The following is a 15,442-nucleotide window of genomic DNA, read 5'->3' as shown; positions in this document are numbered from 1 at the left end:
GTAAATTTACTTTTACACTTACTGGTCCTACTTGTATTATTTGAAAAATAAATGGCACACTGGCAAATTAACCAATCTTTTCTCTAGTTTCAGAAAGCATCCTGCCTGCCAACTGTAAGAGTGCTTGGTGAAATTGGTTTGCACAATTACAATTCATTTTCTGGTGGGCATCATACTACTTCCTCATTTTGGCAAAACTACTGAAGATGCTGACGTCTGATATGAGAAATAGTCACACTCATGATTTTCATTCAGTAAATTTGAGGAACAGCAGTAGTAACTCTGCAACAAAATGGTGCGTTTAGTCTACTTTTGGTTGACACAGGCATCTGTCAATATTTTTCATTGTGCACAAAAAATAGACTTCCCCAAAAGCATTAAACCCAGACATGTCGGACTGACCAATTTTCCTTTTAGAAATTCCTTCCTTACCTGTCTGCAGCCAAAGAATCAATTAATGAATATACAGAAGTGCTGTCCTTTGCTTGAGCAATTGCATGCAGATTTTCTTCAATGAATTTCTTATTAGTTTGCACTTCACGCAGAATTCTTTCAGCATCTTCAAACATTGATATTGGTGCTTTTACTGATTGAAGCAGCGAAGGCTTCTGAGAATGACTGGAGTTTGCCTGTCTGCCAATACAGGTAGGCTGTTTGAGCTGGAATTGAAAGGATTTTAGATTATGCTTTGGTAGATAAAAATGAGAAAAGTTGACAAAAAAAAATTATGGACTACTACAAGCATATTCATAAGCTAATAAAATGTTAATAAATACATTCACATATTCACATTAAATATGTCAAATTTATGCACTTCTACTTCTTACTTTTTAACAAAGTAACTGCAGCATATTTCTTTTCAGTGGCAAAATAAATAGATGTAAAACTAACAATGTATAGTTGCATTGAAAGAACACAAAGCTATTGTCAGACTTCTGCATGAGCAAAACACATTCATCTTGTGTCTAAAACTATCAATGTTCTTTTAGAAAACCAAAACTGATTTTAATCTCAGCATTATTGGATATTTTATTGGTAAAAAAGTCATTCTGGATTACAATGAAATGAAAATGTATTTCAAACCTTCAATGAATGATGAAAGGAATGAAATCTCGTAAGAGTTAATTGAGAAGTTTTCTTTTCTTCAAACATACTGAATAAAAACATTATTGACCTCAGAATAAGTGTAACGCATTTGCTGTCAACTGTTAAAAGTATTACACTTTTACATTTCTTTCCTCGAAAAAGAAAATTCCATCTTTAAATATATAAATATGCAAGGAATTCTATAAATTCACTTAAATTTCTCATTAAATAGCATTGCAAAAATTATTTTCAATGGGATGAAATGAAGTTTAGTTGAAGCAATAGAAAATGAACTGCACAGATTGCTAACAAACAGGGAAAACAGAAAAGCAGATTAGTGTTTCACTAACAGAAGCCTGCAATGATCATGAATAAGGATTGAAAGAACAAAAGTGAGGTAAGCCAATATCTCCTAATCATATTACTTTATTCCATATTTCATGCTATTGATAAAAATTCTGAGGACTAAATTTAATAGCCCCAGAATCTGACACTCAATAACATACTTGCCACTTTCTTGCAGAAACAGGTAGCAGGAGCAAACAAGGAAGGGACAGACACACCTGAATTTCCTAAACTTCATTGAGAAGATGTCATTACCCATTATTCGGATGCCCATCCAGAAAGGCCTGTAGTGACAATGGTGTCCTCATACCCATTTGTCCTTCTCACATCCCATTGCCCCCTCCATCTTTGATTCTCCCCTAAATATTTGTCTTTGATTCTTTCATAGGATTTGGATGTCATTCATGAAGCCAGCATTTATTGCCTAAAATAAAATGTCCTTCAGGCGGAGGTAAGCTGTCCTTTTGGACTGCTACAGTCATTGTACACCCACAGTACCATTAGGAAGGGGGTTCCAGAATTATGACCCAGCAACAGTGAATGAACTGCTATATGGAGTTCAAAGTCAGGATGATGAGTGGCATGCAGGTGAACTTAAAGTTGGTTGCATTCCCATGTATGTTCTGACCTTGTTTTAGGTGGAAGGACAACATAAGTATGTGAATAATATTACTGAATAATTAATTACAACTCATTATGAAAGGCACTCTGGATGATGAGTCAAGGCTGCAGTGTAAGAGCGTTTGGAGGCTACTGTAATAGAAACATAGAAAATAGGAGGAAGAATAGGTTGAAACTTTATTGCTGGAACAGCACAGCAGGTCAGGCAGCATCCAGGGAACAGGAGATTCGACGTTTCGGGCACAGGCCCTTCTTCAGAATAGGTCACTTGACTTCAAGCCTGCTCCACCATTTAACATGATAATGGCTGATCGTCCAAGTCAGTACTCTCTTCCTGCTTTCAGCCCACCGCTTTAATCCCTTTTGCCCTAAGAACTATATCTAACTCCTTCTTGAAAAAAATAGTCAATGTTTTGGCCTCAACCATTTTCTGTGGCAGAGAATTCCACAGACTCACCACTTTCTGGATTTTTCTCATCTTTCCTGCATTTACCTTGTATAGTCCTGTTAGAATATTATAGGATTCACCTCCACCCACCCCCACCTCCCCCCCAACCGCCCCCACTTTTCTGACTGTTCCAGTACCTCTTCATACACCAGTCCTGCCATCTGAGGAATCAGACTGGTAACTCTTTTGTTCACTCTCTCCATAACCAGAGCATCCTTCCTCAGCTGAGAAGACCAAAACAGCGCACACTACTCCAGGCATGGTCTCATTGAAGCTCTGTAAAATTGCAGCAAGACAACCCTTGCTCCTGTACTTGAATCTTCTCACTATGAAGGCCAATGTAGCATTTGCCTTCTTCACCATGGATGAGATGGGGATTTCAGTATGGAAATTCAATATTTGATACTATATCGAAGACGATTGACACCATTATCTGCAGCAAAAATGCAACATTTCAGACTGTGTTTTGGACCGTCGGTATTCTGGACATCTGTGTCTGCTGGGAGAGGAACTTGCAAAGGGAAGGGAAACCTCCACTTGTCTTAGTCCATGTATATACCAATAACAAGTGAAACTACAAAAGTGGTTTGGCATAGAGAGCACTAAATTTAAAATCAGAACCTCAAAGCTTACAATCTCTAGACTATTACCTGAAGACAAGTTAAGAGAGGGAGTTTGTAATATGGGAAATGACAGTCACAGAATAGCAGACAGGGACAGAGACAAATAGCCTAAGAATGGATGAACAGTCAAGACTACATGTTACAAAGGTAATTAAAAATCAGAAGTAAAAGGTCTGTATCTGAATGCATGTAGCATTTATAACAAAGTAAACAAATTGATAGTGCACACTGAAATAAATAATTATAATCTGATCATTACAAAGGCATGACTGCAGGATGACAAGGATTGGGTCTTGAATATTGAAGGATATGACGACATAAGTTAATAGAAACCATATGCAGCATTTAAATAAAGAAACACTGTGCAGAAAAGTATGGGACTGTTAGGGACCTTGAAGGGTAGCCCAACATCTGTGACACAGGTCAGACAGGATAACTAATTAAACAATAAGAATTCATGACAGAAACTGTATAAGCAAAGTGATATGACTTATTTTTGTGGACTGATTAGTTACATCAGAATAAAGGCATTCCGAGATAGTAGTGACCACAATATGACTGAATTTTACATTCAGTTTGGAAGGAAGAACATTGAGTCAAAGACTAGTATTTTAAACTTACATAAGGTGGGCATGAAAGCTGAGCTAGCTGAAATGAACTGGCATACGAGGTTAGGGTGATAAATCAACAGGGGCACAGTAAGAGACATTTAAGAGACTATTTCAAAAAACTCAGACTAAGTATATACCGACTATAAAAACGTCAGGCTTGATGATGGAAGGTCAATGAGGAAGCAGCTGAAGATGGTTGGTTTTTCAATATTACCCTGAGAAACCTCCTGCAGTGATGGCCTTGGACTAAAATGCTTAATATCCAATAAGATTAACAACTATCTTCCTTTGTGCAAGGTATAACTCCAGTAAGTGCAGAGTTTCCTCCTAATTGTCATTGACTTCAGTTTTGCTAGGGCTCCTTGATGTCATACTCAGTCAAATGCAGACTTTGTGTGAAGGGCAGTCATTCTCTGTTCATTGTTTATTGTTCACTTTGTTCGACTCTCACTAGAGTAAAAAGTTTTTCTGTTTTAAACTGTGGAAGCTTTTATTTTTATTTAGTAGAAAATTGGCATCTCAATGTTTTTTCCAGAAAAGTTACCAACCTTTACTGAGATTATAACAAGTGTGCAATGATGCTTGCAGAGTTTCACAACAAAACCAGCAAATTATCCTGAAGAAATTACTAGGAATTGTAGCAATTGCCCTGTAGGAGTAAAATGTGATCCTTGGAGAAGGGTCATTTCTGCCTTCTCTTAGAGAGATAGCATTCTTCCTCTTGTTTCTACTGCACTGCTAGTGCACTTGCTATTGTAGCTAAATCATCCAGGCTGCCCAGATTTCAGCCACCTATGGTAAGGTAATAGCCAGAGCTCCTTGACTAGAGTTTCTCAAGGTAGACCTTCAAGATGATTTGCAATTTATGCAAACTAAACAGCCTTGTTGTAACTACTGTATACAAGCACCATGGATGGTAAAGATGCACAGAAGACAGAAATGCACTGGTGGTGAGGTGATTTTTGCAGACAATATGGAAAATCTTAAGTAATAAGTTTAGTTTGGAATGTTATTTTGGATTATCTTTTTATTTTTACTATTTTGCTAGGCAGTTATTGTCATAGGACAAGGAAGGTAAGGCATGGGACTGTTAATAAGTGGGAAATGAAGTTGTAGTTACTAGTATCATACTTGGATGAGATTTTCAAGGACACCTTAGCTAGAAAGTGGCCATCAAGATTGCCTCCCATTTTCCTTTCTTTCTTAAGTTCCTCATCCTCCTTATGTCCCTGCCCCTAAATTGTTCACTGTATAGCTGGTAACTGTCAATAAGTTGTTCTGAAAACTCTACTCAAATTTTAACAACAGGATTCAGATTCAGAACTTCATGAAAATCTGATCAGTTCTTCGTTGGGCCTTGCCCTGTGTGTCAAGTTTTGATAAAATCCATCTAGTATTTTTGAAGTATTATATTTAGAAACTAACAAAGAGACAGGGGCAAAGCAGCACATCACCCACCTGGCTGAGGTAAAATCCTATTGATTATGAACAGGGAAGAGATAGTCAAATCCCGTTAAAACCAGTAAGAAATTTAATAAATTGCGCCAACTATTGCAACAATTTAGAGGTAGAAATCTCTGAATAAAGTCTTGATTCCAAAGTTAGATCAATAACCACTATAAATTAGAGTATTCCACTGTAGCAGGACTAATCAAAAATATGTAAAGGGATTAGTCTCTCGGCTTGAATCAGAATATGGTGATACTCTACACAAACATGCCAATATAACTCAAAAGTCTTTGCACAGATGTAAGATGATACCAGTAGATGCCAAATACTCCAGTACAGCGAGTAGTCATCTTATTTAGTTTTGGCAAAGGAAGTTCTATACACCGTATGCTTAATTTAATTTGGTTCAACTGCTCAAGTGCTGTACTATACATGGACTTGTCTGAAACTGGCAATGTAAAGGGACCCCATAGGGATCAAATATATTGATCTGCAGTACTTAAGAGAAATGCACCATCTTGGAACCAAGCATGAAATATATAATTCTGAATATAAAGAGTAAAAATGGATAAGCATTCCACAAGCACACATTTGCTGCCTATACCAGGTAGGGTACTCTTCAATGAGGTCTGCAGGAACTAGTTTACCAAGACTTGGTGTGGCCTTCCAGTAATTTTATCTCACCGTCCATCAACTGGAACCAGAGATTGAATGAAACATTACAGTTTCAAATAGAAGAATTCAGTTACCATTATAAACAATCCACTTCACATACTGATTGGATCAAATAAGTGCATATACATTCGTGCAAATTAGCAGCTTTTCTTACTGGCTGCATGTTCATTTGTTCTGCCTGTAACTCAGCTGGATTCAACTGTCTGAATCTTGAGTCTTGGCAAGTCTCTTGTGAGTGCTGGCGTTTTCTTGACAGAATGAGGATTATCTGCCAATGGCAGCAACACGGAGAATAACCAGTACTGCAAAATTCAAACACTGAACCAAACAGAAAGAACAACCTACTTACAGAACTGTCTATTATCTCTTCAATCGACAGTGGCCAGGTCAAAACCATAAATAACTGGTATATCAAAAAGGCGAGATTGCAAAATTTATTAAATTCTTTTAAATCTTCCTCTGAGAAAATAGACAGCAGACTGTGTAACACTGTAATAAAAACACATAAAAGGTAATCTGAAGTATTTTTATGTATGCTGTTCTCCATCAGGGTTATACCAATTATGTGGAAAAGAATTTGGGCAGAGTACAATCTGTTTTGTGAGAGATCCTTATTGTTCCAAACAGGCATCCACAATGTCCATACATCTGTCCACCATGAAGTGTGATCGATGGCACTTTGATACATACACACTTAACATTAGCTAGAAGAATGCAGAACAGATACATCAGGACATCAGTTAGCATGCAATGCTGTTTTCATGCCAGTTGGCCAGTTTGGAGCTCATGCTACAGGCTCTTGGACAGACACAAGCTCCTGCAATCACCTGAAAATAAAGGAAGTTGCATGTGATGATTAAAATTTCCATGCTAACTTCAAATGTTAATAACTGACATTGGCTGGGACATTCAGGGGAAGACTGAGGACAAATTAAATGGTAATGAAAGAAAAAGGAATCCAATAGTGTTGGCGATGTGTGTATTTAACTCTGGTGTGAATGTGCCAGCCACTATTTTGGATCAGACAGAAACTTGCAGGTAGTGCTGCTTACATGTTCAGACCAAGGCTGAAATGAGATCTGGAGCAGAGTGGCCCTGGTACAACCCAAGTTCATGATCAGTGAGCGTGTTATTGCTGAGTAAGTGTCACCTGACAGCACTGTTGACAACCCCTTCCATTACTTTCCTGATAATCAGAACTAGACTGCTGGGTGGTAACTGGCAAGGCTGGGGTTGTATTGCTTTTTGGTGTTGAGATATATCTGGGCATATTTCCACATTGCCAGGTAGACACTAATGTTGTAGTAATACTGGAATAACTTGGCTAAGGATGAAAATGTTCTTCAGTGCTAGTGCCAGAATATTGTCAAGGCCCATTTTTCCATATCCAGTGCCTTCACCCATTTCTTGATAATATATAATGACATTCACATGAATACTCACACTTTTTCCCTTAGTTATGTGATGTGCCTTTGGCCATTATGTATGTTAAAGGCACTGTTTAAATGAAAGTTACTGCTGTTGACTGAAGCCTGTAAATAGCGGAAGCCAATACGTCTGTGTAATTAACTTGCCACATTCAGTTTTCACGATAGCATTTAATGTATCATAATTTTAAAAGGCCAAATGGCAGAACATTTTTCCCACTTCATATCAATTATAGAATCTATTGGTGGGTTGAAGCTGCACAAAACCATGTATGAATCATCACTTCTTAAAATGTTAATTTGCCTTAACTTTGAAAATGTCACAGAACATATCAAAATTAAAGGGGACACAATTAAGCACCCAAATTTTAATTTCAAAAAAACATGATTACTGAAAATTAATTTACAAAGGTTGAAAATTACAAAATAAGGAAACTACTAATTAAGGAAATTGTAACAGATTCCGTTGCAATTTTGTAAAAGGAAATTGGATAAATATTTGACAGAGGAAAATATTACAGCAAGATGAAGGAGATGAAGGGAAGAGCTAACTGATCTGTTCTTCATAAGGAATGTCAAGGTATCTTGTTCCTTCTTTGCTGAATTTTCTATGAGTCGATGAATGTGTAACCATAATCAATAAACACTGGTACAAAAGCCACCGAAATTTCAGAACAGTCTGATCTAAGTGCTAATCCACTAGGAAAGGGCAGTTAATATGCAATGTTTCTTGTATTATCGCACTGTTTTTTTAACCCTACCTTGGTCTAAATTAAATAAGTAAAATTCAGACTTAGTAACACAATGTGACATTGCAATATACATCGAGATGCATGCTCCTGAACACAAGCAAGATTATTACAATAAATTATAGAAGAACTGCACTTACACTGGGCAACATGGATATGTATTGCCAATACTGACTGGTCACTGGGTATGCTTTACTTTGCTGATTTGATATTGCTGCACATTGTTTATCACCAAAAAGTTTGCTTGGTATTTAGTTGTTTGCTTCATTATGGGAGAAAAAAGGGATAAAAATTACTCTTGGTCATGTCTTGCAATTTGCACAATTTCTAAGTGCAGCAAACCAAAAACGGGAATGAAGAGTAATCACACTCACAATGTTATCCCTGGTATTTCTAATCTTCACCAAAACAGGTTGAGCTTGTGCTTACAGTGCAAAAATCACCACCAGGATACAGTTATGAAGTGATTTTACAGTCATTAGTCAGCAGCTCTTGGAGGTAGGATTCCAACTAATGACCAATCAAATGACTGCCAGCACTTCTGGGAATGGAGGGACTGCTGAGACTACAGACAGCCCTAAATTTTGGGAGACCTGGAACGAGGACAGAAATAAGTTGTGATTTGCTAGAGCAAGGTTGGCTCGGGAGAAAGAGAGGACAACAGATGCTGGAGACTCAGAGTTGAAAAGTGTGGTGCTGGAAAAGCACATCAGGTCAGGCAGCACCTGAGGAGCAGGAGAGTTGACATCTTGGGCATAAGCCCTTTTTCAGGAATGTTGGGTGGGAGAGAGAAGGGGGCTGAGAGATAAATAGGGTGTGTGGAGAGATAATAGGTAGGATGGCAGTAGGTGGATGCAGGTGGGAGGTGATTGCGATAGGTCAGTGGGGAGGATGGAGCAGAAAGGTGGGAAGGAAGATGGACAGAGTAGGTCAGGTCAAGAGGGTGGTGCTGAGTTGGAGAGTTGGATCTGGGAGGGGGGGGTGGGGAGATATGGAAACTGGTAAAGTCAATGTTGATGCCATGTGGTTGTATGGTCCTGAGGCGAAAGATAAGATGTTTTTCCTCCAATTTGTGGATGGCTTTGATTTTGCGGTGGAGGAGGGCCAGGATTTGTATGTCCTTAGGGGAGTGTGAAGGGGAGTTGAAGTGGTTGGTCACAGGGTGATGGGTTGTTTGGTGCGTGCAAACCATCCATGTTCCTTGAACTGCTCTACGAATTGGCGTTCAGTCGCCCTGATATAGATTTAAAATATCAGCTGGTGTAGAAGGAGGTTTGTAACCACCTCAATTGGCCAAAGGATTGGCAGGGTAGCCAATACCTTTCCTGCTGCTAATAAAATCTCAACAGGTGCAGGCAGGCAACAGACATGGCATCATCACAATTTTACCCAATTTTACATCACACCCCACCTGACAGTCATTCACAGGGATGCACTACATTCCAGCCATTATATTAGTTCAGTGCTCAGGAGCTGCTCACGGAAGAATAGTCAATCAATTTTAAAAATATGGAAGTATTTGATATATTTCACAGATGCAGATCAATTGAAATGGAACCAACTGTAACTATAACCAAGTAACTGCAGCAACAATACTGGACAATTTTTATTAAGGCGGCATGAATAAATCTCTGCAAAGCACTGGTCTATATATATGTTACCATAGCAAAGTCTGGCAAATGATCAAACGAGCCATTTTAGCTGATAATCTCAGCCTTCATCAAATTGATGATAAAAATATATTGTGAGATAGCTACCTGACAGTTTTATAGTTCTTGCAATGGGCTTCTAATCCCCCCACCACTTTGAAAGCCAATTAATGGTGTCAAAAGATTAAAGGGATTTAGGATCCCATGGGAATATCAACACCTACTTGCTCCTTCAATATTTTCAAGATTGAGAAAATCTGCAACCTTGAGAAGGGAGGCAATTTACTCAGGTTTGTATCCCATGATTTTTCTTATCTGCTTGTAAAGATGTTGGTACACTTGAATGCACTTGGTAATATTCAGCATGAAGCTATGGCTGCTCATTGCTTCTGGAAGCAGTGGTACAATCTTGAAGCATGTTGTGACAATGCTATGAAACATTTCTTTGGTCTTCTTTTGATTTGCACACCATTTTCAATCAAATGGTTACCTCAGGTTAATTGTAACACTAGTTTTCTTAGGTTTTTTTCCCCAGCTGGTCAGACTTATCACAGTGTGCCAGTTCAACTGGATGTGCATGTTTGATGATCAGAAGGAGGGGATTGTTTTTTCCTGCGCATTACCCGCTTTTCATGAATTGTTCCATCACACTTTTCACATGAAATAAATCTTCCACCATGCTATTTTTGTCTTCATTTTACCAATAAACATAACACTGAAGTTTTTACATGCAATCCTGGACTCAAACTTATGGTGCAGAAACATTACATTTTTATTGCTGCAAGTTTAACTTTTGATATCTGTTAGCAAAACCGCGTGTATCTGTTCTATACTGTTGGTACTTTACAGCTTCTGCATTATAAAACTATAAAGGCAAGACTTTTGGGCTCCACAAAGGGTAGGAATGGAGATGGAAAGGTCTCATACTAATACTGAAAATATTCATACTAATGCAGGCTTTTGCAGGAGGCAGATTCAGGCTTGTACCCAGAAGGGAAGCAGTCAATTAGACTTAGTAAGAGCCAGGTTAATGTAGATTAAAAAAAGTTCCAAACTTCTACTAGATTCCTGATTCAGTAACTTGGGTGATAGTATCCCAAGCAGGCCAAAGGCTCGCAAAGGTGAGCTGGTTGCTTTTTCCATTACCAAGATAGTACTTTCATGTTGCTTCAACTTTATTGCAGTTGGGCGGTTCTCTCTTGTAGCCATTAAACTTCAAGAGCCCACCAGCTGCTCTTATTCAGACAGGGAACCTTTTTTAAAAATTCATTGATGGAATGTAGGCATCGCTGGCTGACAAGCATTTATTGCTTGTCCCTAGTTGCCCGTGAGGTGATGGTAGTGAGCTGTCTTCTTGAACCACTACTGTCCACCTGCTGTGGGCTGACCCACAATTTCCTTTGGGAGAGAATTCCAGGATTTTGACCCAGCAACAGTGAAGGAACACCAATATATTTCCAAGTTAGGATGGCGAGTGTCTTGAAGGGAACTTGAAGGTGGTGGTGCTACTATTTCCTTTGTCCTTCTAGGTGGAAGTGGTTGAGGGTTTGGAAAGTGCTGCCTGAGAATCTTTCGTGAATTTCTGCAGTGCATCTTGCACATAGTACACACTGCTACTACTGAGTGTCAGTGTGGAGAGCGTGGATGCTTGTGGATGTCGTGCTAATTAAGCAGGCTGATTTGTCCTGGATGGTGTCAAGCTTCTTGAGTGTTTCTGGAGGTGTACTCAGCCAGACAACTGGTGAGTATTCCATCACTCTCCTGACTTGTGCCTTGTAGATGATGGACAGGCTTTGGGAAGTCAGGAGGTGAGTTACCTGTCACAGTATTCCCAGCCTCTGACCTTCTCTTTAGCCACTGTTTATGTAGTAAGTCCCGTTGAATTTATGATCAATGTCAACTCCCAGGATGTCAATACTGGCGAATTCAGTGATGGTAACACATGTGAATATGAAGTGGTGGTGGTCAGATCGTCTCTTATCGGTGATGACCACTGCCTGGCTGTGTGGGACGAATATTACTTTGCCCAAGCCTGATATTGTCCAGATCTTGCTGCATCTGGACATGGGTTGTTTCAGTGTCTGAGAAGTCGCAAAAGATGCTGGCCATGGTGCAATCATCAGTGAACATCCCCACTTCTGACCTCATGATGGAGAGAAGTTCATTGATGAAACAGCTGAGGATGGTTGGGCCTAGGAAACTACCCTGAGGAACTCCTGCAGAGATGTCCTGGAGCCGAGATGGCTGACCTCCAACAAGCGCGACTATCTTCCTAATTGCCAGATATGACTTCAACCAGCGGAGAGTTTGCCCCCGATACCAACTGATTACAGTTTTGTCACTGCTCCTTGATGCCACATTTGGTCAAATGCAACTATGGTGTCAAGGTCTGTCACTCTAATCTCATCACTGGAATTCAGCCCTTTTGTCCATATTTGAATCAGTTGTCATGAGTTTAGGAGCTACTGGGTGCCACTGAGCTGGTTATTGCTGAGCAGTTGTTACTTGATAGCACTGTTGATGACACCTTCTATCACTTTACTGATGCTTGAGAGCAGACTGATGGGGCAGGTAATTGGTTGGGTTGGATTTATGTTGCTTTTTATGTACAGGACATACCTGGGTATTTTCCCACATTGTTAGGTAGATGCCAGTGTTGTAACTGTATGGAAGAGCTTGACTAGAGGAGCAGCAAGTTCTGGAGCACAAGCCTTCAGTACTGTTGCTGGAATGTTATCCAGGCCGGTAGTCTTTGCAGTATCCAGTGTGTCCAACTGTCTTTTAATATCATGCGGAATGAAATTGGCTTAAGGCTGGTATCTGTTATGCTGGGGACTGCTGGAGGAGGCTGAAATGGATTATTCACTTGGCACTTCTAGTTGAAGGTACCTTGCTTCCTTGCCTTGGTCAAAATCCATGAAAGGCTGCTTCATTCTGTGGGGGTAGGTTTGGGATTCAGAAATCGTCCCAACTCCTTTTAACACCCCTAGTGGGAAAATTCCGTCCTTAATATCATTTTCCTTTGGAAGGGGAGTCCATTATATGCAAATCTCAATCTTAAGTGAGAAAAGGCAAGACTTTGCCTGACGTTTATGATGATTATGGTATAGTAGCCATTCACAAAATCAGCAATGTCATCCTTACCGTTTTTGCAGCTCAAAAAAAAAAGATGCATCTATCTCATACTTTACTAACAACAAACATGGTAATGAATACAAAGGTTGGTATCTTTACTGTAGATTCTGGCACTCTTCTGGCAAGCAAGAAACTTTTGTTGCATATGTACAAATTAAGCCATTTTTAAAATTTAGATGCAAATGCAACTTTACGCCACCATTAAAGATCAATACGGTATTAGTTATACAAATTATCACAACAGAAATCTGTGACTGTCAACATAGTACCAAATTTGGAGAGTCCTTAACTTTATTTAAAGTGAACCGAGAATGAAGAAGCATTTAAATTTATTAAAGAAAAACTTCCTTTTCCAAATTGAGTGCCTCAATTCCAAGCTAGTAAGTGAATCTGTGAGATACTCAACGGCCCTTGTGGGAAATTTCTGAAGGCAGCATTGATGCCAATGCACTTGAATATCCATCTTACATTCATGAAGATTTAAACAGTGGAGGGTGATTGGTAATTGTGGAACTGTACAACACTGAAGAGTCAAATCACTTTTGATAGCTGATTGGGGGCAGATGTTCACAGGTAAAGGAATGGCTGGAAAATGGGAAGCCTTCAGAAATGAGATAACGAGAATCCAGAGAAAGCATATTCCTTTTAGGGTGAAAGGAAAGGCTGTTAGGTATAGGGAATGCTGGATGACTAAAGAAATTAAGGGTTTGGTTAAGAAAAAGAAGGAAGCATATGTAAGGTATAGACAGGATAGATCGAGTGAATCCTTAGAAGAGTATAAAGGCAGTAGGAGTATACTTAAGAGGGAAATCAGGAGGGCAAAAAGGGGACATGAGATAGCTTTGGCAAATAGAATTAAGGAGAATCCAAAGGGTTTTCACAAATACATTAAGGACAAAAGGGTAACCAGGGAGAGAATAGGGCCCCTCAAAGATCAGCAAGGCAGCCTTTGTGTGGAGCCACAGAAAATGGGCATCAGTATTTACTGTGGAAAAGGACATGGAAGATATAGAATGTAGGGAAATAGATGGTGACACCGTGCAAAATGTCCATATTACAGAGGAGGAAGTGCTGGATGTCTTAGAATGCATAAAGGTGGATAAATCCCCAGGACCTGATCAGGTGTACCCTAGAACACTGTGGGAAGCTAGAGAAGTGATTGCTGGGCCTCTTACTGAGATATTTGTATCATCAATAGTCACAGGTGAGGTGCCAGAAGACTAGAGGTTGGCTAACGTGGTGCCACTGTTTAAGAAGGGTGGAAAGGACAAGGCAGGGAAATACAGACCAGTGAGCCTGACGTCGGTGTTGTTGGAGGGAATCCTGAGGGACAGGATGTACATGTATTTGGAAAGGCAAGGATTAATTAGGGATAGTCAACATGGCTTTGTGTGGGGGGAATCATGTCTTACAAACTTGACTGAGTTTTTTGAAGTAGTAACAAAGAGGATTGATGAACTGGCAAAAAGGTAGAAGACAGAGAGTGGTGGTGTAGGGTTGCTTTTCAGACTCGAGGCCTGTGACCAGTGGAGTGCCACAAGGATCGGTGCTGGGTCCTCTACTTTTTGTCATTTACATAAATGATTTGGATGTGAGCGTTAGAGGTACCATTAGTAAGTTTGCAGATGATACAAAAATTGGAGGGAGAGGCTTAATAGGCTGGGGCTGTTTTCCCTGGAGCGTCGGAGGCTGAGGGGTGACCTTATAGAGGTTTACAAAATTATGAGGGGCATGGATAGGGTAAATAGACAAAGTCTTTTCTCTGGGGTCAGGGAGTCCAGAACTAGAGGACATAGGTTTAGGGTGAGAGGGGAAAGATATAAAAGAGACCTAAAGGGCAACTTTTTCACACAGAGTATGGTACATGTATGGAATGAGCTGCCAGAGGAAGTGGTGGAGGCTGGTACAATTGCAACATTTAAGAGGCATTTGGATGGGTATATGAATAGGAAGGGTTTGGAGGGATATGGGCCAGGCGCTGGCAGGTGGGACTAGATTGGGTTGGGATATCTGGTCGACATGGACGGGTTGGACCGAAGGGTCTGTTTCCATGCTGTATATCTCTATGACTCTATGAGGGGACTGAATTGTCAAAGTGACAAAAAAAGCTTTCTTGTTTTAATAAAAAAAGCTAACTCTATTATGTAGATTACTGATACGCACGAATGTAAAGTGCGGGTGCTGGTGGAAAAAGTTACATTGACTAAAACAATTAGGTTGCATTTCATTTTTGATCTTGTACTCTCAGACAAATGCTGAAGACAAAGACCAGATACAGTGTTTGAGTGTTGAAAGGCAATCATGAGAATTCTTTAGTGTAATTTTAAAATGGTTCACATGGCACAGGGAGATGAAAATCTAATGGAGAACTGCCAACGTGAAATATGACAAAACTCAACTTTGGGGGTGGGGGGGGGGCGGGATTCAGGATCGAACATACAGCAGAAGTGAACAGGGGAGTTAATCTCCATGGCAACTCACCAGATGATGTTGCAGACATGCCGAGTCAATAGACTTGTGGCTGTTGCTCAGCTTGGCATTCTATTTGAGAAAAAGGGAATCAAGAGAGAAAAAAAGTAAATGAGTGGTCACATCTTGCTGTCAGCCTTTTTGTGACTTTTATT

The 15,442-nt window shown here is 39.7% G+C and overlaps 1 protein-coding gene across 10 annotated transcripts in view; it reads right to left on the bottom strand.

The window, feature by feature from the left end:
* Positions 1 to 15,442, bottom strand: part of kiaa0586 (KIAA0586 ortholog) — a 530,738-nt gene that overhangs the window by 288,910 nt on the left and 226,386 nt on the right. For all 10 annotated transcript variants that reach the window (XR_006312780.2, XM_043697765.2, XM_087989896.1 and 7 more), the window contains 2 exons: positions 15,300 to 15,359; positions 433 to 659 (listed from right to left, as the gene is read on the bottom strand). Coding sequence is in view for 9 of the 10 variants with exons in the window: in XM_043697765.2 (XP_043553700.2) it covers positions 433 to 659; positions 15,300 to 15,359 (287 nt within the window). In the remaining variant the exon portion in view is untranslated. The remainder of the gene's footprint in view (positions 1 to 432; positions 660 to 15,299; positions 15,360 to 15,442) is intronic.

The sequence above is a fragment of the Chiloscyllium plagiosum genome, unplaced genomic scaffold, assembly GCF_037043375.1.
Source record: "Chiloscyllium plagiosum isolate Xiang-an unplaced genomic scaffold, Cpla_swu_hap1 HiC_scaffold_8, whole genome shotgun sequence".
NCBI lineage: Eukaryota > Metazoa > Chordata > Chondrichthyes > Orectolobiformes > Hemiscylliidae > Chiloscyllium > Chiloscyllium plagiosum.
Note: the sequence above shows the minus strand (reverse complement) of the source record. Positions and strands in the feature narration are given on the sequence as shown.